This window comes from Gymnoscopelus braueri (genome assembly GCF_963280865.1).
Source record: "Gymnoscopelus braueri genome assembly, chromosome: 5".
Classification (NCBI taxonomy): Eukaryota; Metazoa; Chordata; class Actinopteri; order Myctophiformes; family Myctophidae; genus Gymnoscopelus; species Gymnoscopelus braueri.
Genome location: NC_137606.1, coordinates 14,685,732 through 14,710,319, shown reverse-complemented (window position 1 = coordinate 14,710,319; position 24,588 = coordinate 14,685,732). Strand labels below are relative to the sequence as shown.

Below are 24,588 nucleotides of genomic sequence, written 5' to 3'. Positions count from 1 at the left end.
TACCTGCAACAATCTGATTCTCTTTCTACCGCTCTTCAGCCCCACTCTCTATCCCCTGTTTTTTTGCGACAGTCCAACAACTGAAAATCACTCAGGTTTTTGTTTGTCGTTTCCACCATGTCTTATTGATGTTGTTACGTTGTTGCAGACCCCAGCCTATAGAGCCAGCAAGACTCCTGGAAAGCAAGCACACCCATTCCCTGGCAAACTACAAGAGAAGGCTTCAGCCCTCCGACCCTAAAGGGCTGGCATCACATCCCTGCAAGGTCAGCACTGATTTTCTTTTCTGTAAACTTTAACTCACATAAAGTAGGAAGAGAAATTTTTTATTGTACTGTATTTGATATGATGAAACACATTGTATTCTTTTATACTATGATAACTTGAAAGATCCAACACTAAACTGATCTATTGGGATGGAATTTAGGAAATGTTCTCCTATTGTGTACTCATTTGCACACTAAGAATAAAGTCAATTTCACAAAAAGGACTAGGACTTACTTTTGACATCAACAGTTAAAAAGGTATAACATTGTTTTAGCAGTAGCCTATAACAAAAGACCTGTTTAAATGTAATGTTGCCAACCTCACCTCTGACTCTGATATGAATTATTTACTGATATTATAGAATTCTGTTTCACAATGTGATCATACTCATACCATATTGCGGTATATGCTCTGTCCCACATTGTATTCATTAATTGTGGATAGTACATTGTTTTGCTCATTTTGGCACATTTAATGTGTGTAGCAATTTGTGTATTCCATTTTTTACAACTACAAACATCAGGCAGCAACATTTAATTAACAATTTAACAGATCATTCAACAGCCAAAACAAATAGTCATATCCTGACCATAAAAAGACTTTGTCAATAGTATGCTTAAACTAAGCTGTAAGACATTACTTGGTTTGTCCAAACCAAAAACGATAGGATTCTGACCAGATACATTCTATTCTACCATCTGTTCTCCCATGATCCTCCTAGGTTGACATCACATTATGGAGATTTAATTACCATTGTACAAAGCTGTTACGAAACACAACGCAGGAAAGATTATAGTGTAAAAACAGTGTTGTGGTGTAACGGCTTGACCCTCATCCCTGGAAACAGTCTTATTCTCGTCAGTGAATTCCTTCTTTTGTTTCCCTTATGAAGCCCATGTCTGAGCTTTCTTTTACTGTTTGTCCCAGGAAAGAAAACACTAAAGAGAATAGACTACCCACAAAGAAAAAATAACTGGAAAAATATGGAGCTTAGGTTCAATACTGTAATTTGGAGGGTGTTGTCCCTATGGTCTTCTTTTAATTTGTTTTAAGTTAAACCTTTGAATACCAATGACTCATTGTGGTCCCTTCACCTGGAGCAATTTTGAGAGGAGCTGAAAACTGACATGATGATACATGCCCGTTAGGGGTGGAGTGGGATGACTGGCACGTCAGACATATGTGTGACAGTGTACCTGTGTGTTACGCATACGTCAAGCCCCTCCTGAGTAAAGAATATAAAAGGCCCACTCCAATCTGACCCAAACATTTACACTTCGGGATCTCTCAAGTGATTTGGAGACATACCTGCTTTCGCATATTTTGGAACTCCTTTGGACGACATAACAAGAACCTTTACAGAAGACATGGTGTCTGCTGGGCTTCAGATTGTGGGCGCTGCCCTGGGCATTATCGGTTGGGTTGGGGTCATCGTTGCCACCGTCCTGCCCCAGTGGAAGGTGTCAGCTTTCGTTGGACAGAGTATCGTAACTGCCCAAAGCATATGGGAGGGCATCTGGATGAGTTGTGTGTCACAGAGCACAGGACAGATGCAGTGCAAGGTCTATGACTCAATGCTGGCCCTCTCCCAGGACATACAATCCGCCCGTGCCCTCATGGTTATCTCCCTGATGACAGGCATTGTGGCCATCCTCTTGGCCGTTGCCGGGGGTAAGTGCACAAACTGCGTGGAAAATGAGAGAACCAAATCCATTATCTGCGTGGCAGCTGGTGTGATGTTCATCATATCTGGTATTCTGTGCCTCATCCCTATTTGCTGGTCCGCCAACGGCATCATCAATAACTTCTACAACACAATGACGGCGGGCTCCCAGAAGAGAGAGCTGGGTGCATCCCTTTTTATTGGCTGGGGGGCCTCTGGCCTCCTCATCGTGGCCGGTGCCCTCCTTTGCGCCAACTGCCCTAAAAAGGACAGCTACTCTGCCAAATACACGGCTCCCAGGACCGCAGGATCAAAGGACTACGTCTGAAGAACATTTTGGGTCAAAGACAAAGTGAAAGAAAAAGACTAAGATGGACTTGTGCAGTGCGTTGGGTCAAATACCTGATGGCTCACCTTTATTCATTCAAAGTGTCACATACAATGTGATATCTGTAAGACATAGAAATATTAATATCACAGTTTGGCTTGATGCTTTTATGTTGGCCCTCAGACAGATGGCTCGTCAGTTGAATAGAATAGAAACCCCACTGGGATTTAAAGAAGACACCACACCCAAACCACGGTGAAAATGAACTGAGTGTCTGAATGAGTATCTTACAGATTGAGTTACAAACATGTATTTAAATGGGACATTCTTTTTCTTTTCAACTTCAAAACATTTCAACTAAGCTCTTGTGTTTAAAGATATCATTTCATCGTAAAATATGTGTGTTGTGTGTGAATAATCTAAAAATGTAAATACACTTTTTTACTTTAACTTGCTTCATGTGTTCCTTTTATTGTTACACCACACCCAAATGGATTTCTCATTACAAGAAACTGATGAATACTGAGAATCTGGGACTTTTCTATGCATTACAAGGATTTGAGCTGATGATTGTACATAACAAAAATAAAACTTGCATAGTAACAAACTTATTTATTACTGAGCGGTCCCAAAGTCATCCCAAGAATAACGCATTACACATGGACAGAAAGACAGAAAAGGCTGTATTTGAGTCAGTGTCGAAACACGTCTGTCAGCTGTTGCCTATAGCTCAATAAATACATTTTTTCACCTGAAGACGGAATGCCTCAGTTCCTTTTTCCCTACAGTCTTCCATAAAGAGAACTTTTTTTTTTTTGCTTCTATGTATACCTAGCTGTTTAAAAGAGCACCTGTTTGTCAAAGCCACTAGACTGAACCCAGGCAGCGCTTCCTTCTTCTGCTTTAGTTATTATTTAGTTGATAAATGTGCTGTGATGGAGGAAGCACTCACATTTTTTACTTAGGTAAATGTAGGCAATGTAGATATACTCTGTTACAAGTAGAAGTCCCATATTCAAAATGTACTTGAGTAAAAGTACAAAAGTATCTGCATCAAAATATACTTAAAGTACCAAAAGTAAAAGTACTCATTGTGCAGAATGTCCCAGTTCAAAATGTATATAGGGCTGACGTGTTTAGTTTTGTACAAAGTTGCCGAAGGGTTCCCAGATTGTGTACAAAGTAACTAGTAACTAAAGTTTTCATATAATTGTAGTGGATTAAAAGTACAATATTTTCCTCTGAGATGTAGTGGGGTAGAAGTAAAAGCATTGAAATTTGTAAATACTGAAGAAAGTAAAAGAATACCTCAAACCTTTACGTAAGTACAGTACTTGAGTACGTGTACTTTGTTACTTTATACCACTATAATTGTGGTAAATAAATGTATCAAACCTGTACAGTTTATTAGGTTCTTGAGTTTGTTCATGTTTTTTTCATTGTGCTCACTGAGAGTGGCCCCCCAAAATGTGTCTTGTTATGAATGGGTTTATGTTCTTTTGTTCAAGTGCGTCTTACTTTAGTCTAATATTGGCTATTTTGATTTGTACCAAGCACACCTGTATCTAACCTCAGACACATTCATACATTTTGGTGGTTCATCTGTAACTGAATATTGTTTGTTAGTTTTGATTTCCCATGACTTATTTTGACCATTTTGAATCCTTGCACCTGACAAATAACCAGAAGTATGAAAAAAATAACTAATACTAAAAGGAATAAAAACGAACTGAAACTAAGCATTACATTTTTTCTTTTTTAAATAGGAAACCTGCTCTAAAAACGAATTAAAACTAAACTGAATAAAAACATTCTTACATTTCAAAGCAAAACTTTATAAATTTGACCCAATTTGTCAGTAACAGAGTTGATTAATTTTCAGTTTTTACATACATTTTCATGATAATTAAGATATATTTAAGATCATCAAATACATAACATGTGGGAAAAAATCGTCTAAAATATGTTTTCTTTCTAAACTCGAAATGTACCCGGTACCCGCAATACTGGAATGACCCATATGTACTAAAAGTTGCGGCCCTCACACCTACATCGCTCCGCCGATCCGACTGATATGTCTGAGTCATAGTGTTGGGGGCATTGTCAGAGTACCCGTCTGTCATATATGGAGATTTCTGTATCTGTCAGTCCATGACCCTTTTATTGGCATATGGAGATCCCTGATGTCATCAATATATGCCCATATGTAGGTATGCTCATATATGGGCATATTTGATATGCAGTTCTACACAGCTGGATATCCATATGCCTATATGGGCGTATCATGTTTGTTATGGTTATGTCTGAGTCATAGTGATGTGGCCCTGCCTATATATGGGTGTATACATATATATATATATGTATATATACATATATATATGTATACATATATATATATATGTATACATATATATACATATATATATGTATACATATATATATGTATATACACACACACACACACACACACACACACACACACACACACACACACACACACACACACACACACACACACACACAGGCCTATATATATATATGGATTCAAATTACATATAGGCTATATATAATTTTATGTAAGTGTAATTTCCTTGTGTAAAGAAGGTTTCTTACAAACACGTGTAATAAATAAGACTTTCTTTCTGGTGTCTCTGACCTTGAAGCTGTTTTCTGGTAGGTCAGCAGTACTGGAGGTCACAGAGCCTCTGTTTGTGTGTAAACAATCCCAGCATACTGCAGCTGAGGCTTATGGTATCACCTACCCTCATGTCTGAGTCCCCTCCTCTCACAGCTCAAATCTATAAAAGCTGGACATTATTCTGGACGTTATGCAGCGCCTCCACTTTCTGGGACCTCTTCGTTTTGATGGGAGTGTGTGAGGAAAGAAGGCAGAAAAGATGGTTTCTCAGGGGATTCAGCTACTAGGCCTTGCAATGGCTTTGATCGGCTGGTTAATGGTCATCGTGGTGTGCGCCATGCCCATGTGGAAGGTCACAGCTTTTGTCGGTGCCAACATTGTGACTGCCCAGACCATCTGGGAGGGCATGTGGATGAACTGCGTTGTCCAGAGTACAGGCCAGATGCAATGCAAAACCTATGACTCCATGCTGGCTCTGCCTCAGGATATCCAAGCGGCTCGTGCCATGATCATCATTTCTATCTTAACTGGTATCTTTGCTGTTGTCATGTCGATTGCTGGAGGGAAATGCACTAACTGTATTGAGGAAAAGCGGTCCAAGGCCAAGGCCTGCATTGTGGCTGGAGTTATGTTCATCATCTCAGGGATTCTCTGTCTTATCCCAGTTTCCTGGTCCGCCAACACCATCATCCAGAATTTCTACAACCCAATGATGATTGCAGCCCAGAGGCGGGAGTTAGGAGCAGCCCTTTACATTGGCTGGGGAGCTAGCGCTCTGCTACTGATGGGGGGATCGTTACTGTGCTGGAACTGTCCCCCAAAAGACGATCAACACCACTACGTGCCCAAATTTACACCTGTGAGGTCCAGTGCCACATCCCGGGAATATGTCTAAATGAAGATGCAGAAAAACAATGCAAATGTTTCCGATTATCAATGGAGAAAGAATTTCAATATTGATGTTGTATAGTTTGCTTTGAAAGTATTTTAGGGGTAATAATTAGGGATTTTAACTGGCTCTGCCAAATTATGATACAATTACATTTTATCTAGATCTGTCGCTTTGACAGGGCGCCACTGTAGAAATTAAATTGACAAGTGGCATGTGTCTTCTATTTTTAGAGTTGTCACAGCAGTTTGTTAAGAAAGGAGGGTTTTCAGGAGGTCTTCATTTGTTGCATTGGAAGATATACTGTATGACTGAGACAGACTAGCTAGTGTGGAAAACAAAACAATGGATGTATAGATTCATTTTATTCAATATTTTGTTTTTATTGAATGTACATTTATTGACATCATCAAAATCAATACTGGATTTAAGCATTTGCTTATCGTTTTGGAAAACTGAAAAAGATCGTTTCCCAAAAGTGTTCAATTTACATGGGGTGTATTTGAATAACCTCAGAAGAATTATTTTTTCTAAATATTTAAATTCTAATGCAGAAATAACAATATTGTGTATACTTGACATTTTTATTTTACTGTAAATAAACAATCTCCTTGATGATTCATTTACTCCTGTGAATTTAAATAACTACAATGTAAGATAGAAACTGTAGCAGACTCTTAGTTTTACTGTCTGTCTTTCAAAGTAACCTTTTGGTTTGGGTAAATATTAATTCTTTGATTAAAAAGTTATAAAAGAACATCACATGGTTAGTAAGAAAATGATTATGCAGTTATTAGCAGACTCTTAGTTTTACTGTCTGTCTTTCAAAGTAACCTTTTGGTTTGGGTAAATATTAATTATTTGATTAAAAAGTTATAAAAGAACATCACAAAGTTAGTAAGAAAATGATTATGCAGTTATAAAATGTATGCACATGGCCTAGTTTGACCACTTTTCTCACCGTCACCAAAGTGTTTGTGATAGACGATGGGGTGGACTAGATCATGCATGTAGGATGTCGTATAGAATCTAACCTATGTGGGAGCGGTGGAGACAACTCTTTAACTATTCAGGTTTTGTGGGGTCGTTTTGGGTTACAAGTTATTTATCAGGAAAATGGTCTCAACCCTTTTATTTATTTCTTGTTTATTTGCACATTTAAAAACAACACATTTGTAACAACAGCATAATTTTGGGTTGGGTTGTGTAGGTGAGATTTAGAAAACCCTGTGGGGTTTATAAAGTTAATCTCGCCTCAACAAAAATACTATAAAAATAAAAAACAAAATAATACAACAATAGATACACAGTATGAATGAAAGAGAGAAAAGAAAAACATAGTCTATGTCTATGTCAATTGTTAAATTTGATTAATCAAATGGGTTCTAAGTTTATATTTAAAATGATTTAGTAAAGCAGACTTTGATGAGATCTCAATATAGCTGTTCCATAGCTGAGCCCCCCTGTACCTGATGGCCACAGACCCCTATCTTATCTTTGATAAGATACTTTGTTCAATCTAAGAACATTTTTATTGTTAGATAATGGTCTGTCATTTGGTCCAGACTTCCTTTTCTCCTATGTACAGTAGGCATACAGTAGATGTAACAGTGAAACTGATCAAAATACCCATAGACCCGAGATAAATCAAGGTGTCATAGCAGCACAACAGGCATGAAGCACAAATGCTGGACGAGATACAAAATAAGTAATAAGGATGTAGTAAGGAATTATTGTATGTTCTCTAGTTGTATTTACTTGTACATACTAATGGTGAAGATTAATAATTTAGCTGGAGATCCCCCCTCCGCCCCCAAGGACCCCTGACGGTCCCCAGACCCCACATTCAGAAACAATACCTCAGGAGACATTGTCATCCATGACTTCCATTAAGAATGAAGGAAGTCATGTGTCACTGTCATTCTTATGGTTATTGCTGCCTTTATGGAGAGACTAGCCAATGCTTTTGTTGCTTCCAAAGCAATGCCATTTTTTAAAATGTATTTTTTGTGAAGTAAAAGGAAGACTAAATGTACTGCAAATGTATTGCAAAGTGCAATCCAGACATATTATTTCATTTTCTGAATTACTACACATAGTAAGCCTTGTGTGAATAAAAGCCCTTACAGTAAAGACACATTTAGCAGATATCAGTGCCGGTTTTGGGTCCTTTTGATCTGCTGATTGGCAGATAGATACCCAACTAAACATTCAGCCTGGTAAACTCTGCGCGTATGAAAGAATCCTTTTCCTATTTGAATAACCTCAGAATAATTATTTTTTTCTAAATATTTTAATTCTAATGCAGAAATAACAATATTGTGTATACTTGACATTTTTATTTTACTGTAAATTAACAATCTCCTTGATGATCACTGTTCATTTACTCCTGTGAATTTAAATAACTACAATGTAAGATATAAACTGTAGCAGACTCTTAGTTTTACTGTCTGTCTTTCAAAGTAACCTTTTGGTTTGGGTAAATATTAATTCTTTGCTTAAAAGGTTATAAAAGAACATCACAAAGTTAGAAAGAAAATGATTATGCAGTTATAAAATGTATGCACATGGCCTAGTTTCACCACTTTTCTCACCGTCACCAAAGTGTTTGTGATAGACGATGGGGTGGACTAGATCATGCATGTAGGATGTCGTATAGAATCTAACCTATGTTGGAGCGGTGGAGACAACTCTTCAAACTATTCAGGTTTTGTGGGGTCGTTTTGGGTTACAAATTCCATCATTCATTTGGCCTGTTATTTATCAGGAAAATGGTCTCAACCCTTTTATTTATTTTTTCTTTATTTGCACATTTAAAAACAACACATTTGTAACAACAGCATAATTTTGGGTTGGGTTGCGTAGGTGAGATTTAGAAAACCCTGTGGGTTTATAAAGTTAATATTGCCTCAACAAAAATACTAAGTAATTATACAAATAAAAAACTAAATAATACAACAATAGATACACAGTATGAATGAAAGAGAGAAAAGAGAAACATATTAGTAGAAACAGGTGTATTTGCAAGTGTTAAAGTTGAAGTCTATGTCAATTGTTAAATTTGATTAATCAAATGGGTTCTAAGTTTATATTTAAAATGATTTAGTAAAGCAGACTTTGATGGATCTCAATATAGCTGTTCCATAGCTGAGCCCCCCTGTACCTGATGGCCACAGACCCCTATCTTATCTTTGATTAGATACTTTGTTCAATCTAAGAACATTTTTATTGTTAGATAATGGTCTGTCATTTGGTCCAGACTTCCTTTTCTCCTATGTACAGTAGGCATAAAGTAGATGTAACAGTGAAACTGATCAAAATACCCATAGACCCGAGATAAATCAAGGTGTCATAGCAGCACAACAGGCATGAAGCACAAATGCTGGACGAGATACAAAATAAGTAATAAGCATGTAGTAAGGAATTATTGTATGTTCTCTAGTTGTATTTACTTGTACATACTAATGGTGATTATCAATAATTTAGCTGGGGATCCCCCGGACCCCCCCCCCTCCAAGGACCCCTGACGGTCCCCAGACCCCACATTGAGAAACAATACCTCAGGAGACAATTGTCATCCATGACTTCCATTAAGAATGAAGGAAGTCATGTGTCACTGTCATTCTTATGGTTATTGCTGCCTTTATGGAGAGACTAGCCAATGCTTTTGTTGCTTCCAAAGCATGCCATTTTTTAAAAATGTATTTTTTGTGAAGTAACAGGAAGACTAAATGTATTGCAAATGTATTGCAAAGTGCAATCCAGACATATTATTTCATTTTCTGAATTACTACACATAGCAAGCCTTGTGTGAATAAAAGCCCTTACAGTAAAGACACATTTGGCAGATATCAGTGCCGGTTTTGGGTCCTTTTGATCTGCTGATTGGCAGATAGATACCCAACTAAACAATCAGCCCGGTAAACTCTGCGCATATGAAAGAATCCTTTTCCTATTTGAATAACCTCAGAAGAATTATTTGTTCTAAATATTTTAATTCTAATGCCGAAATAACAATATTGTGTACACTTGACATTTTTATTTTACTGTAAATAAACAATCTCCTTGATGATCACTGTTCATTTACTCCTGTGAATTTAAATAACTACAATGTAAGATAGAAACTGTAGCAGACTCTTAGTTTTACTGTCTGTCTTTCAAAGTAACCTTTTGGTTTGGGTAAATATTAATTCTTTGCTTAAAAAGTTATAAAAGAACATCACAAAGTTAGTTAGAAAATGATTATGCAGTTATAAAATGTATGCACATGGCCTAGTTTGACCACTTTTCTCACCGTCACCAAAGTGTTTGTGATAGACGATGGGGTGGACTAGATCATGCATGTAGGATGTCGTATAGAATCTAATCTATGTGGGAGCGGTGGAGACAACTCTTTAAACTATTCAGGTTTTGTGGGGTCGTTTTGGGTTACAAATTCCATCATTCATTTGGCCTGTTATTTATCAGGAAAATGGTCTCAACCCTTTTATTTATTTTTTGTTTATTTGCACATTTAAAAACAACACATTTGTAACAACAGCATAATTTTGGGTTGGGTTGTGTAGGTGAGATTTAGAAAACCCTGTGGGGGTTATAAAGTTAATCTCGCCTCAACAAAAATACTAAGTAATTATAAAAATTAAAAACAAAACTAGAAAAAGTGCTCCTCTGAGCACAGGTCTCTGCCAGGTCAGGTAGGTTATTGTGGCCTCCTGGTGGCGCTATAATAAGCCAATGTGAAAAGGGGTGCCATTTCTTCTTAGGCCTTGCATTCATGATTTGACATTGCATTCATGATTTGAGGCAGTTTGTTCCAAAAATGTGTTTTGCTAAATTAGACCTGCTGGTGGCGCTATAACAGGCCAATGTGAAAAGGGTGACATTTCTTCCTCGGCCTAGTGGGAATGTGCGTGCACAATTTCACAGAAATCGCATGCTACGTTGATGATTTGAGGCATTTTGTTCAAAACGAACCAATACTGCAAACTTTGAAAGCCAATTTTAGCCAATCGGGATGGAATATGGAAAATCGGACAGATCCGTGTTTATCACATGACTATAGAGACACTGTGTACCAATTTGCGTGATGTTTGGATAAAATCTGTAGGAGTAATATAAAAAAAATAGTTTTGCACAAATCGGCCTCCTGGTGGCGCTATAACAGGCCCATGTGAAACATTTGGGGCAGAGGTTCTGAATTGGCATCCAGGGAGTGTGTGTGCACAGTTTCGCAGCGAGCGGGCCAACGGTGCCGGAGATTAGCTGTTCACAGACTGATGGACACACGGACGGACGGACGGACAGGGTGCAAAACATACTCTCTCGCCATGCCTTTCGGCCTGGCGGAGACAATAATACAACAATAGATACACAGTATGAATGAAAGAGAGAAAAGAAAAACATATTAGTAGAAACAGGTGTATTTGCAAGTGTTAAAGTTGAAGTCTATGTCAATTGTTAAATTTGATTAATCAAATGGGTTCTAAGTTTATATTTAAAATGATTTAGTAAAGCAGACTTTGATGAGATCTCAATATAGCTGTTCCATAGCTGAGCCCCCCTGTACCTGATGGCCACAGACCCCTATCTTATCTTTGATAAGATACTTTGTTCAATCTAAGAACATTTTTATTGTTAGATAATGGTCTGTCATTTGGTCCAGACTTCCTTTTCTCCTATGTACAGTAGGCATACAGTATGTAACAGTGAAACTGATCAAAATACCCATAGCAGCACAACAGGCATGAAACACAGATGCTGGACGAGATACAAAATAAGTAATAAGGATGTAGTAAGGAATTATTGTATGTTCTCTAGTTGTATTTACTTGTACATACTAATGGTGAAGATTAATTATCAATAATTTAGCTGGGGATCCCCCGGACCCCCCCCCCCTCCAAGGACCCCTGACGGTCCCCAGACCCCACATTGAGAAACAATACCTCAGGAGACATTGTCATCCATGACTTCCATTAAGAATAAAGGAAGTCATGTGTCACTGTCATTCTTATGGTTATTGCTGCCTTTATGGAGAGACTAGCCAATGCTTTTGTTGCTTCCAAAGCAATGCAACATTTATTTTTTGTGAAGTAAAAGGAAGACTAAATGTACTGCAAATGTATTGCAAAGTGCAATCCAGACATATTATTTCATTTTCTGAATTACTACACATAGCAAGCCTTGTGTGAATAAAAGCCCTTACAGTAAAGACACATTTAGCAGATATCAGTGCCGGTTTTGGGTCCTTTTGATCTGCTGATTGGCAGATAGATACCCAACTAAACAATAGCCTGGTAAACTCTGCGCATATGAAAGAATCCTTTCATATACACAAGAACTACACTACAAGTGAAAATGGTTGCCACTCCTCCACCTGTATATATATCTTCATGGTGATAGGCTAGAGGAATCTAGTTTGGCTGGAAAAACTCACTAGATGACACTCCTCCTACTGCTGCATTCCTCCTCCAACAAACAACTGTCCGGAGAGTCATTTTGGTAGAACAGAGCGTAGGAGAACCAGACCTGTGAGCCCAAAGCTTTCTCTCTCCCACCGCAGACACAGCCTCTTCACCATGGGGCGGATCGGCAAGGAAGTAGCAGGCCAGTTCATAAGCTTCGTAGGCTTGTGTGGCGTGTGTGTGGCCACCGGCATCCCCATGTGGAGGGTGACCTCTTACATCGGAGCCAACATTGTCACGGGCCAGATCGTGTGGGACGGCCTGTGGATGAACTGCGTGATGCAGAGCACAGGTCAGATGCAGTGCAAGATGAACGAGTCGGTGATGAGGTTGACGAGGGACCTCCAGGCCGCCCGGGCCCTGGTAATCATCTCCATTATTTTTGGCTTCATCGGCTTCATAGTCTCCTTCATCGGCGCCAAGTGCATGGACTGTCTGAAGACTGATACATCCAAGGCCCAGGTGGTGATTGTGGGCGGTTGCTTCATCATTTTCTCTGCTGTCCTGATTCTCATCCCCGTCTGCTGGTCATCGGCGACCACCATCACTGACTTCATGAACCCTCTGACCATCGAGACGCAGAGGAGAGAAATCGGAGCTTCCATCTACATTGGCTGGGCCTCTGCTGCACTGCTCCTTATCGGTGGGATCATTCTGACCACATCATGCCCACCCAATAATAGGCCCATGTATGGATACCCAGGATACGGACAAGCACCCATGTACCCTTACACTGGCCCGCAGGTTAACCCAGCTACCTATGGTCCTGTGTATGGCCCCCCTCCTGGTAGACCATACTCAGGCACAGGATCCTATGCGCCCAGCAAACCGTATGCAGCACCAACCACATACTCAGCCAGACAATACCTTTAAAGAAGCTTAAATGGACAGAAAAGAGACTCCCCCTGTGAAAAGACTGTGATTTCTGTCCTGATGTTTTCATAAGATTCTTTGCGATGTTTTGCCAGTGCAAAAATAATATTGCACTACAGTACGTTTATTTGTTCAGGTTGGTATGTGCTTGTCTGTGTTGTTGGGATCTGAACTTCCACTATTCACTATAACTAAGTTTGGTTATTATGAGTCTGATTATATTATGTTTTCTTGCCCGGAAATATAATTATGCTCTTAAAGCAACACACAGGTCTTTGTCAACTCCTGCCACTTGTCCTTTGAGAGGATTTTTATGTTGCCATACCAATATGTACACCATTATGTAATGTTTTGTAAAGAGAGATGATTTATTTTATTGTGTTCACTGGAAAATGATTTCAATAAAACATGTTCAAGTGAGATTTCCAGGGTTTATGAAGTACTTTATTGGATTTTGTAGGAGTCACACATGCATGCGTGCGTGTGTATGTGTGTGTGTATTATATTGTCAATATTAGTTATTAAAGTAGTTTCTTATAAACATAGACCAACAGAAGAAGAGAAATCCCTCTTTGGTAGCACTTGCTATGCATCCTATGTGTATAACGCATCATGAACATACTTATAAGGCATTGTAATGCTGATCATAACCTTGTATAATCAGATTTATAAGAACTCATAAATACTCATAATGCTTTATAACCATAACCATAACACACTATAAGGCATGTTATAAAGACTTATAAGTATCAAGTGTTACTTCATAATTGCTGCCAAACTGCCAAATGAATTCTCATAGTTATAATCCATTATAATCAATTGATAATGCTTTATTATCACTGTTATAATGTGTCATAATTATTATTGTGCATTATTATAATGCATTATACTACGATTATAAGTTATTATAAGTGGTCATTTGTTACTTTATGATCATTTGATGAGGCTTTATTATCACGTTTATAATGCCTTATTATCACTTATAAGGCATTATACTGTGATTATAAGTTATTATAAAGTGAACATTATGATAATTTTATAAGGTGTTATTATTACATTTGTATCACCTTTAAATCACTGTAATAATGCATTATAATTACTGTTATAATGCATTACACTATGATCATAAGTTATTATAAGTGGCTATTTGTTACTTTATGATCATTTAATAATGCTGTATTATAATGTCTAAAATGCCTTATACTCACTGTCATAACACATTTTAATCACTGTTATAATGCCTTATTATCACTTATAATGCATTATAACTGTGATTATAATGCATTATAGCAGAGCATCATCAATTGATTATAATGGATTATAACGATGATAATTATATTATATTAATACAAAGTGGGGAGCAATTATAAAGTATTATAATACTTGACATTACAAGTCATTATAACTTGCTGTATAAGGTGTTATGATTGCATTATACGTTGTTATGAATATTTGTTTTGTCAGGGTAAAGGGATAGTAATTAGGGCCCTGTCTAGTCTATTAGTATCTAAACTCTGAGAAGCAAGAGGGGAAAAGAGGGGAACTCCGCACACCGTTTAAGCTCCCAGTAAAAAAGTTGTATTTGTTGTTAGGCAACCTTTCGACCATAAATGGTCTTCATCAGGTCTTGATACATTACATGGCGTGTTAAATACAGGAGGAGAGGCACGATACAATCAAAGGCAGCTGTGGTATTAATTAACCTACAAACACACCCACCAAATCTACAGGCTCAGGCTGAGTACAATGATGCCATAAGCAACTGGCCTTGCAATATTATAAAATACTAAAATAAAATAAAATACAATTACCTAATGCTCTAACTAATGCCACTTGATCAACTGATGAATTGATCACAATGATGAATTGATTACAATGAGGAATTGATCACAATAATGAATTTGAGCAATAATGCTCACATTGATCAGAGTGAAGGACCCTTAGATTTAATGACACACAATTGACAAATAGTGCAAGGCCAAATGGTGACAAAAAAAAAAACAATGAATACATAATGAAATCAAGAACAAAAAGGCTACTTCATCCCAGTAACTTTTGACTTAACAACATGAACCCTAGTGTCCCTATTCTGGGCATGTAATAATAGACGTACGCATAGAAAGCAGATCTACAAGCTCAAAATGCTTTGCATTGTGAGCTTATACATCTTTTTTTTTTAAAGTTTTTTTGGGGGCTTTTTCTGCCTTTATTGATAGGAAAGTAGGTTGACAGTAAATGGGGGGGGGGGTGACATGCAGCAAAGGTCATCGGGTTCGGAAGTCGAACCCGCAGCACGCTGTCAAGCTGGATTATCAGCCTATAGTGGTATGAGCCTGGACCACTAGGCCAGCGGGCGCCCCCAGGGGTTAACTTTCTAAGGCTTGTCCTTTTGTTGATAGTCTTATTTTTGGGGGGTCCAGAATGCAAGTTGTCCTCATTTCACTATAGATGACTTTTTTTTAAAATATTTATTATTTACTTTATTACTTTATTACTTTATTACTTTATTACTTTATTACTTTATTACTTTATTACTTTATTATTTATATATATTATTTACTTTTTTTGCGTATGGGCAAGGACATTTTAATGCAGCAGTCCCTGATAGAGTGGATGTGTTTCGGCCATGATGGCCTTCTTCAGCACTCCAAAAAACTAAACAGAGAATCAAACGTGGTGATAAAACAACTAATGAATACATCATAAAACAGAAACAAGAAAAGGGACTTTTTAGACCACAGCCATCGTTGATAGCCTTTTTTGTTTTTACCCTGAAACCAGTGTGAAGACTGGCTCCTCGAGTTATCTGTTCAGCCAATGGTTGGTGACCAAAAGCATTATTTGAATAGAGCATTTAGCGCCTCCTCCCTTTGTTTATGGTGCACTGCTTAAGGTTGATGCTCATCTCACCGAAACTACAGCCCATTACGCATACTGACTATGTGAAGAATCTGGCCGGGCAGGAAAATTACCCTCCACAAACGTTTCAGGTCAGGCAGGAAGGAAGGAAGGGCATTGAGTCGTTGACTCCACCCTTCTGAAGGCGTTCTTATAACTGCAGACGAAGTGACCCAGTCATTATCCATCTTTATAGCCGAGCTGAACTGACCTACACTCTGAACAGAAAACCTTGACTTACTTTTTTTTAAACTTCTGACTCATAGAGATCAAGAGAACACTTTACCATGGTGTCAATGGGACGACAGATGCTGGGCTTTGCCCTGGCTATCATCGGCTTCCTGGGGAGCATCATCGTGACTGCCCTGCCCATGTGGAAGGTGACAGCCTTCATCGGAGCCAACATTGTGACAGCACAGACTATCTGGGAAGGCTTGTGGCTGAACTGTGTAGTTCAAAGTACAGGTCAGATGCAGTGCAAGATCTATGACTCTCTGCTGGCCCTGCCCCAGGACCTGCAGGCAGCCCGGGCTCTGACAATCATCGCCATCATCGCGGGCGCATTCGGGGTCCTCCTGGGAGTTGCCGGGGGCAAATGCACCAATTTTGTGGAGGAGGAGACCGCTAAAGCCAGAGTGGCCATCGCTTCTGGGATTGTCTTCATCATTGCTGGCGTCATGGTACTCATCCCTGTCTGCTGGTCTGCAAACACCATCATCAGGGACTTCTACAACCCTATCATGACCAATGCCCAGCGGAGGGAGCTGGGAGCGGCCTTGTACATCGGCTGGGGCACCGCTGGCCTCCTCATCTTGGGAGGGGCCCTTCTCTGCAGTTCCTGCCCACCTAAAGACGACAGCAACTATCCAGTCAAGTACTCCCAGGCTAGGTCCACAGCCACCAGCCGAGCCTACGTCTGAGAGGACTGCTTACCCAAACAAGACTGAAAATGATTTGTTGCCACTGTGAGAGCGCCACAAGTTGGTAAAATGATGCGTCCCATCTTTAACGTCCCTGAAAATGTTTTGAAAATGACACACGATTGAAGAACACTCGTCCAAATGTCATTTCCTGAGTAATTCAGAATGCTTTGGCGGGAACAAGAGGACATTTGCCTAGAGTACGGTGCAATTTATGTGTAATTTATGAAGTCCTTGCATGTCTTGAGGTGGCGAATGGACTAAATAAGAGCCTTTTATGTTAAGCTTGTATCAGAGCTTATTTTTTTGTATATACATCTAAGCTATGCAACAATGGAGAATGAAGAAATGGAATGGAGTACTGTATATGATTGATATACTCTGTATTTGATAACAAACCATGTTTAATAACTACTTTTGTTTACAATATGAACAACCAATGACATTGCTTTTTAATAAAACATTCAAACACATGCTATTTTTGCCTTTCTTTGTGGTTACTCTCTTCAAAAAAATTATACCAAACGATATATATTTGTAAGTGTCGGTGCTATGGTTTTGGTCAGCTACTTCTTTATGTTTAATGACACTGCCAACGCAAAAACAAGGAATCTATGGAACGCCCGCTAAAACAATACCCCACATTCTACCCTTGTCAGAGTGGAACTAGATCAGTTGTAAAAATGTTGTTGGGTGTGTTAGGAATGCACCTTTGAGGGTATTAGTGTGCAAAATGTTTGCAACACAAGTTAAAATGTCCTCACATGTCAAACATCAATAGCTAAAAACTATTGTTACTATGACTTCCATGCTGTTATAAAGACAATATACAAAAATAATTTAGGGCATAATATTCTGAGAATATTCTAAAAAGACTTTTGCTTGACTTGCAGACGTAACAGAAACAGGTTGAACCTGTTTCCAATGTTGTAGCTGTTCCTTTCTAATGAACTGAAGTAACTTTACAGTGCAAACTTTGGTTTGGCCACTTTTTAAATGACTACATGATAAGATAAAGATGGGCACAGTAGCATTTCTATCCTTCCCTATGCAGTATAAGAACAATGACTTCTGATTGTAAACATTGCATCAGAAAAACAGCAGACTAATTGTTTCATCAATATAAACATATAGGATGTGAAAGTGTATCACTCTATGGGGCCTACTGGCCCTCTGTCAGTACAAAAAGAATGTCCCTGAACCGGTTGTGAGAGCTTTTTTCAAAAGTTGAATTTGTTTTGCCATGGCATTGTCATAGGTTTGTGTTGTGGGCAGGGCAAATACATCAGCATTTCATTAAAACAAATGCAAACATCAATTTCAAATGATTTGATTGCAAATATCCGTAAAAAAAATAATCATATTAGTTATTTGGTAGCTAGATCATACATATATTCTAAATTGTTTATGTTTTTTGTAATTGTATGTTTTCTATGGACCATGAGTCTGCAATATAAGCATTCATTAATTCATGAAAAGTGCTTATGGTTTCAAATCATTCATTCATTCTAATTGACAACAGAAAACCGTAAGCACTTTTTTGTGTCTTGAGTGTTCATCATTTTGTATCAATGATAGTTGATAAGTGTGGGTCAACAAACTCCCAGTCAACAAACTAATCTCTTCACCTTCTTATTTCAGCACTGTGCACTGTTGCTGTTTTTGTTGATAGGCCTAACAATCTGTGACCGGGTCACGCATTCACAACATCTCAGTTTCGAGCCGGTGCATTTTCATGCACATGCATCCTTTTTCCTTGTTGGTCGTAGGAACAACAAAGCCGCTTGTAACACGATTCCCTTCTTGGTGAATAAATGAAACCCCCACCTATATTGTCCTCACACAAAGAATCCTGCATGGCTGGTATTCTTTGGCTGGGCTTCTAAAGTGTCTTTAATAGCTAGCATCGCACACCTCCCTTTTTTCCTCTGCTTCGAATGCACATCAACACCCGATCGACTTCCGATGTTCTCTCAAAAGTGTTGTCGTGTGAGATAGAGTCGTTGGACGTACAGTATGGGTTCCATGGGCATGCAGATGCTGGGCAGCGCTCTGGCCCTGTTCGGCTGGATTGGGGTGATCATCACTTGCGGTGCACCCATGTGGCGGGTCACAGCTTTCATTGGCAACAACATAGTGACATCCCAAACTATCTGGGAGGGCATCTGGATGAGCTGCGTGGTACAGAGCACAGGACAGATGCAGTGCAAAGTCTATGACTCCATGCTGGCTCTGGGCTCGGACCTCCAGGCAGCCCGGGCGCTGGTCGTGGTGTCTATTATCACAGGAATTGCTGGCCTCCTGATGGCCTTCGCCGGCGGAAAATGCACCAACTTCATTCCAGAGGGGAGGTCCAAGGCAAAAGCAACTGTGGCAGCAGGTGTGGTGTTAATCATCAGCGGGATTCTGTGCCTTATCCCTGTGTCTTGGACCGCCAGCATGGTCATTAGGGACTTCTACAACCCTATAATGACCGATGCCCAGAGAAGGGAGCTTGGGGCTGCTCTGTATGTCGGCTGGGGCGCTGCGCTATTGCTGATCTTGGGAGGAGGGCTGCTGTGTGCCAACTGTCCCCCCAAAGAAGACAGTGCCTCTTCTGCAAATTACCTGCTGGCCAAGTCATCAGGAGTACGGAGCAAACAGGATTCAGTAGTTTCCTCTACCCCGTCGAAGACTTATATTTGAGACTTTCAAAGGGACAAAAGGGAAGTCTGTTTGACATGGTTTGTTATCAATGAGTACGGGTGGCTTGTAATATAAGGACATGCTGGGAAACATAATTAAAAAGCTACTGTTTGAAAGAGTGAATGCACCGACCATGTACAATATGGAAACATATGCACTTCAGCTTCTAATTTCCAGCCTGGGGGATGACACTTTGTTTCTTTGTAATAAAAACATTACCATCTGTATAAAGATGACTTGAATATTATAACCTCTGTTTTTTACATGAATAATTTTTGAATAAATTAGAAATGATCTTTGAAATCACAGCTTTGTAGTTTGCATATCTTCGGACTTTGTCATGATTTTATCAAAATAAATGGCATTTAGTAGTGCCAGTTTTCTGTTGTTTTGTTATTCTTGTTTGTAGATTAATCATTCAAAATATTCACGTTGCAATATTTAACACTATCATTGTGAAAACCTGTTTATCAGGGCCTTATCACTAATAATCAACCAGCTCTGGTATCTCATTGCTGGAGGTTATTGCATAAATACTGTGTAGCTGTTTTGTGAATCACTGAAATCTGGAATGATGTTAATCTTATGAAATATTTCTCCTCAGTAATTCGGTGTGCAGTCCATGTGTTTATTTTATTCTGCCAGAGTCTCAAATTTAAGAGTTTCGAACTAATATAAGTAATGTTTATGAGTAGTTGAGTTGTGATTTGTAGTTTGTGTTAGTTCTTGTCTCCAACAACCTGTTATAGAATGGTGTTGTGTTCTCATACTATCTGATCTGGCATCAGGGACGCAACAGAGAGCAGAGGAGTGTCACGTTTCACAGTTCTCACAAGATATATAAAAAAGAAAAGAAAAGAAAATGTATTACTATGCAGCAACTGTTTAAAAGTTGAGGGTTTATTGTTCAACACATGTATATTGGCCCTATATACTGGAATTGTTAACTCTGGTGTTTCTTATTTAGCTTGAGTGTTGAGTATAACACAGGTTTCTCATTGAACATTTTGGATGACACAGCATTAATGCACCAGAGTTGGAAGGTTACTGGGTGCATTTTTTACAGACTGAAAAGCTACTCAAACAATTGATTAATATGAGTATATTATATTTAGGGCTGAAACTATTGATTATATTCGTAGTAATTATTCTATCTATTACTTTTTCAATTAATGGAATAATCAAGAACCATATTTCTTATATAGCAATGAGCAAGAGCGAAAACATTCTAATATGTTTTTATAATCAATTCAATCTATTAGTCTGACTCTCATTAAAAGGTAGTGTAGGTGATATTTTTGGTTAAAAGGTTATATAGCTCTACATTGTGCTATTAATAATTGCATTGTTTGTTCAGTAACAGACATTCTATACTAGCAACCAGCTGTTTAATAAATAGAAAATAAGTTTTCACGTGGGACACAAATTTAATCCAATCAGGAGACAGAACCCATTTATCAGCTTCAATTTTATAGTTTTCCAATTCTTTTATCCTATTAGTTCTCTCTCCTGATTGGATGAAATTGGTACCCCAACATGAAAATGCATTTTCTGTTCACTAAAAAGATGGAGAGACAGGGGGACCCGTTACTGAACAAACACTCTATAGCAATGGTTTCAAGGTCTCCCCTTAACTCTGACAGTATACAAATGGAACCGTATACTGCCAGAGTTACATACTTGTAAGGGTCAATTTAGACCCCCATAAAGGAACCCAGAGAGTCCCTGAAATCCACTTTGAGAACCACTGCTCTATAGCAATGATTACTATGACTACAAAGCAGCAAAGTCATCTGTGAAATACCTGGGTTGTATCTTGGAGGGTAACTTAGACGGCCGAAATATGGTCCGGTCCGGAGCAAGGTTTTTGGCACGGACAGCAAGGTACTTAGATAGGGAGACTAAACTGGTGGTGGCCAACTCCCTTATTCTGTGCCACTTTGATTTTGCATGTACATCTTGGTTCGAGGGCTTAATTAAATCCCTCAAAACCAAGCTACAGTCAACTCAGAATAGACTGATCAGTGGTCATTCTAGGGGTGGGACCCAGAACCCATATTGGTAGGAACCAGTTTAGAGAGCTCAACTGGCTCCCAGTAGAATCCAGGGTTACCATGGCCTATAACGTTCCCCTATAGAGGGTCATTAGGGAAAGATAAGGGAGCACTTGTTTTTATGTATGTACTGTTATTGGCATGTGTTTTGTATTGCAATGTATTTTTTAACTTATTAACTGTTAACTGTAAGAGGACCTCAATGGAAATAAGTCTCAGGACTTTCTTGTGTAATCCTCAAAAAAAATCTAATACTATCACAATATAGAGATACTGTGAATTTAACACTTATTTGAACAAAAATACATCACTTACACCCCCTTTAACCACTTACGCCCTATTTTATACTTTGTCGTAGCTACAACGGCGTCACACATAAATAGCAAAAATAGCCGAGCTACATGCCCACAACGCATTTTTTAAAATCTACAATTTTAATCAAATGTATTAAAATCTTTTAGAACGATAATTGTTTTTAATTGTTTTACCTTTGCACAAAATATATTATCAGATAGACTTTTCATATGGGGTTACATCAGTCTGTCTATGTTGAAATACTGCTTCCTAGTGGTGATGTTTCTTCATGCACAACTCAATGCAATGTGGTTTATGTAGTTTGGGAACTATGACAGTATACAAAAGTATGACAAACATCTTTATTATGCTCTGACGATTTATGTCTATCTTCTGCAAGCAGTTACAGGAAAAGCTTGTACATTTCCAGAAATGTGTTCATAAATGAATCAGCAGATAAATATTATAATTGTTATTTAGAAGCATAATAAAATTAAAAGTCAAATGTGATATGGTCCTGTTGGTATAGGGAAAATAATTTGTTTCTTATTTGAATTAATTTCTGGATGCTAATTTATTTGTTTCTGAATAAATACGACTCAGATCAAATGTTGTTATGGCTTAATTGTCAAACAAATAATTATACCAGGCACAAGATAAGCAAAACACCATGTTGAACATCCAACAATAGGATCAGAATCAGTTTATGGGCCAGGTATGTTGTAAAAGGAATTTGACTTGGTGCATTGCTCTTACATAAGAAAAACTAAGAAAGACAAATACAGCAGATGAGCTAAACAAAAGTGTATAATATAATAGTAAGGTATAACAAAGTAAATACATACGTATACAAGTAAAATGATAATAATAACAATATGTATTGGGTCAGACTGGGTATGGGTCAGTATTGGACGTGTAAATGGGACGAGACAAGTCATGTACCATCTATTTCACAGACCAGTTAAAAATATAGCAATAAAGGTTTTGTTACAGTTACAGTAACAGTACAGTAGGTGCATGTGTGTCCACCTACTGTGCATACAATACCATACAATACCAACACCATATCATTTCAAGTAACTTTCATTGTGTATTTTTTTCCCCTTTGGGGATAAAAGTGATTCTGATTTCATGCAAAATGGTTGCTGTGTTGTTTACTGAAACTATACTAATACACTAATTCAATGATCCTCTGATTCCTGTCTGCTATGTGTGTTTCCCCACAGCGCGAGGAAGAGAGTGGGTGCAGCGCCCCATGGCTCTCCAGGAGCTGGGCATCAGCCTGTCCATGATGGGTGTAGCTGGGACCATCCTGATCTGTGCTCTGCCCATGTGGAAGGTAACGGCCTTCATCGGGACCCACCTGGTGGTCATGCAGGTGTTCTGGGAAGGGCTGTGGATGACCTGCGTCAACGAGTACACGGGTCAAATGCAGTGCAAGATCTACGACGCCCTGCTGGACCTGTCGCCCGACCTCCAGGCCGCCCGCGGCCTCGTCTGCATCAGCATGGTGCTGGGCTGCCTGGGCTTCCTCCTCTTCCTCCTGGGAGCGCGCTGCACCAACTGCCTGAGCAACCCGCGGATCAAGGCCAGGGTGGTGGTGGGCGCCGGCGCCATCTTCGGCCTGGCCGGCCTCACCGCCATCATGGCCGTGTCCTGGACCGCCAGCTCCATCATCCGTGACTTTCACAACCCTCGCGTCCCGGAGGTGCTGAAAAAGGAGATCGGGGCGGCCATCTACATCGGCTGGGTGGCGTCAGGGCTGCTGTTCTGCGGAGGGGCCATGTTGTGCACCAGCTGCCCTCCTCTGCAAAGGGCCAGGTACCATTCCAGTGGTTACACGCAGACCAGGACACCTACTGCTCACAGTGGCTATGCTGTCAAGAACTATGTGTGAGGCCAGGGCAGCAGGAGAGTATTGAAGGCCAAATGTCATATCAGAATATGAACATTAACCCATTAAGACCGGGGAACACATCTGTGTCATTTTAGATTTCTTTGGGGGGGGGGGGGGGGGGGGGACCCTGGAACAAAATATTTTGAGATGGGGGTCCGCGGCCAAATGCATCGTTTTGGGTGGTCCTTGACATGAAAAGGTGTGAGAACCACTGATTATAGCAACATACGTTTTTTGTTTTTTTTTACTGTTAGGATTTAGAAGGCATTTTGTAGAATTCCCAGAAGCAAAGATTTTAGTTAAAAATGTTCGCTTTAAAAAATACATATCTTCAAGAAAATTGCAGATCTACAAGCTCATAGAGCTGCACTCTTTGCCACACTACAAGCTTGTATATTTGCTATTTTTGAATAGCCAAAGTATAAAATAATGGTTAAAGTGGTTGCACAGATGCGTTCCCCTGGGTTAAAGGGGAATGAAACCCTAGACTCATTCTGTATTTTGTTTTCTGTACGGGTACAAAATTACAGATGGGTAAAACAAAAACAAAAATAGCTGGCTGACCTAGTACACTGTCATAAGAAAAACAGCTACAGCTAATTCAAATTATAATGGGCGTGTTAGATTTAGGTGTGCCAATGTGTCAGTGTCGACAGTAGTAAACAAATCAGCCAGCCATTTTGACCATTCTGTACAGGAAAACAAACTAATAATATAATAT

The 24,588-nt window shown here is 39.1% G+C and overlaps 5 protein-coding genes across 6 annotated transcripts; all 5 read left to right on the top strand.

The window, feature by feature from the left end:
* Positions 1-209: 209 nt before the first annotated feature.
* On the top strand, positions 210-23,867 carry LOC308084968 (claudin-4-like; the record flags this gene model as incomplete). 2 transcript variants are annotated; one of them, XM_080427971.1, is made up of 2 exons in its annotated part: positions 210-266; positions 23,197-23,867. In XM_080427971.1, the coding sequence occupies exon 2, from the start codon at positions 23,226-23,228 to the stop codon at positions 23,865-23,867; it is 642 nt and encodes a 213-aa protein (XP_080284097.1). In that variant the 5' UTR covers positions 210-266; positions 23,197-23,225. The 2 variants fall into 2 exon arrangements, with proteins under 2 accessions (XP_080284097.1, XP_080284096.1); XM_080427970.1 differs by lacking the exon at positions 210-266 and adding an exon at positions 18,748-19,046 and having other exon boundaries at positions 23,220-23,867.
* Positions 1,531-2,708, top strand: LOC308084971 (claudin-like protein ZF-A89). Its single transcript, XM_080427974.1, has one exon. The coding sequence runs from the start codon at positions 1,635-1,637 to the stop codon at positions 2,256-2,258; it is 624 nt and encodes a 207-aa protein (XP_080284100.1). The 5' UTR covers positions 1,531-1,634; the 3' UTR covers positions 2,259-2,708.
* Positions 4,879-6,405, top strand: LOC308084969 (claudin-4-like). The gene has a single exon (XM_080427972.1). The coding sequence runs from the start codon at positions 5,156-5,158 to the stop codon at positions 5,789-5,791; it is 636 nt and encodes a 211-aa protein (XP_080284098.1). The 5' UTR covers positions 4,879-5,155; the 3' UTR covers positions 5,792-6,405.
* cldnf (claudin f) lies at positions 12,209-13,541 on the top strand. Its single transcript, XM_080427969.1, has one exon. The coding sequence runs from the start codon at positions 12,361-12,363 to the stop codon at positions 13,117-13,119; it is 759 nt and encodes a 252-aa protein (XP_080284095.1). The 5' UTR covers positions 12,209-12,360; the 3' UTR covers positions 13,120-13,541.
* Positions 16,187-17,415, top strand: cldne (claudin e). The gene has a single exon (XM_080427973.1). It carries the CDS (start codon positions 16,305-16,307, stop codon positions 16,935-16,937), a length of 633 nt encoding a protein of 210 aa, XP_080284099.1. The 5' UTR covers positions 16,187-16,304; the 3' UTR covers positions 16,938-17,415.
* Positions 23,868-24,588: the final 721 nt, after the last annotated feature.

Coding starts and splice junctions, on each gene's coding strand:
- LOC308084971 (XM_080427974.1), top strand. CDS start 1,635: ATGGTGTCTGCTGGGCTTCAGATTGTGGGCGCTGCCCTGGGCATTATC.
- cldne (XM_080427973.1), top strand. CDS start 16,305: ATGGTGTCAATGGGACGACAGATGCTGGGCTTTGCCCTGGCTATCATC.
- LOC308084969 (XM_080427972.1), top strand. CDS start 5,156: ATGGTTTCTCAGGGGATTCAGCTACTAGGCCTTGCAATGGCTTTGATC.
- cldnf (XM_080427969.1), top strand. CDS start 12,361: ATGGGGCGGATCGGCAAGGAAGTAGCAGGCCAGTTCATAAGCTTCGTA.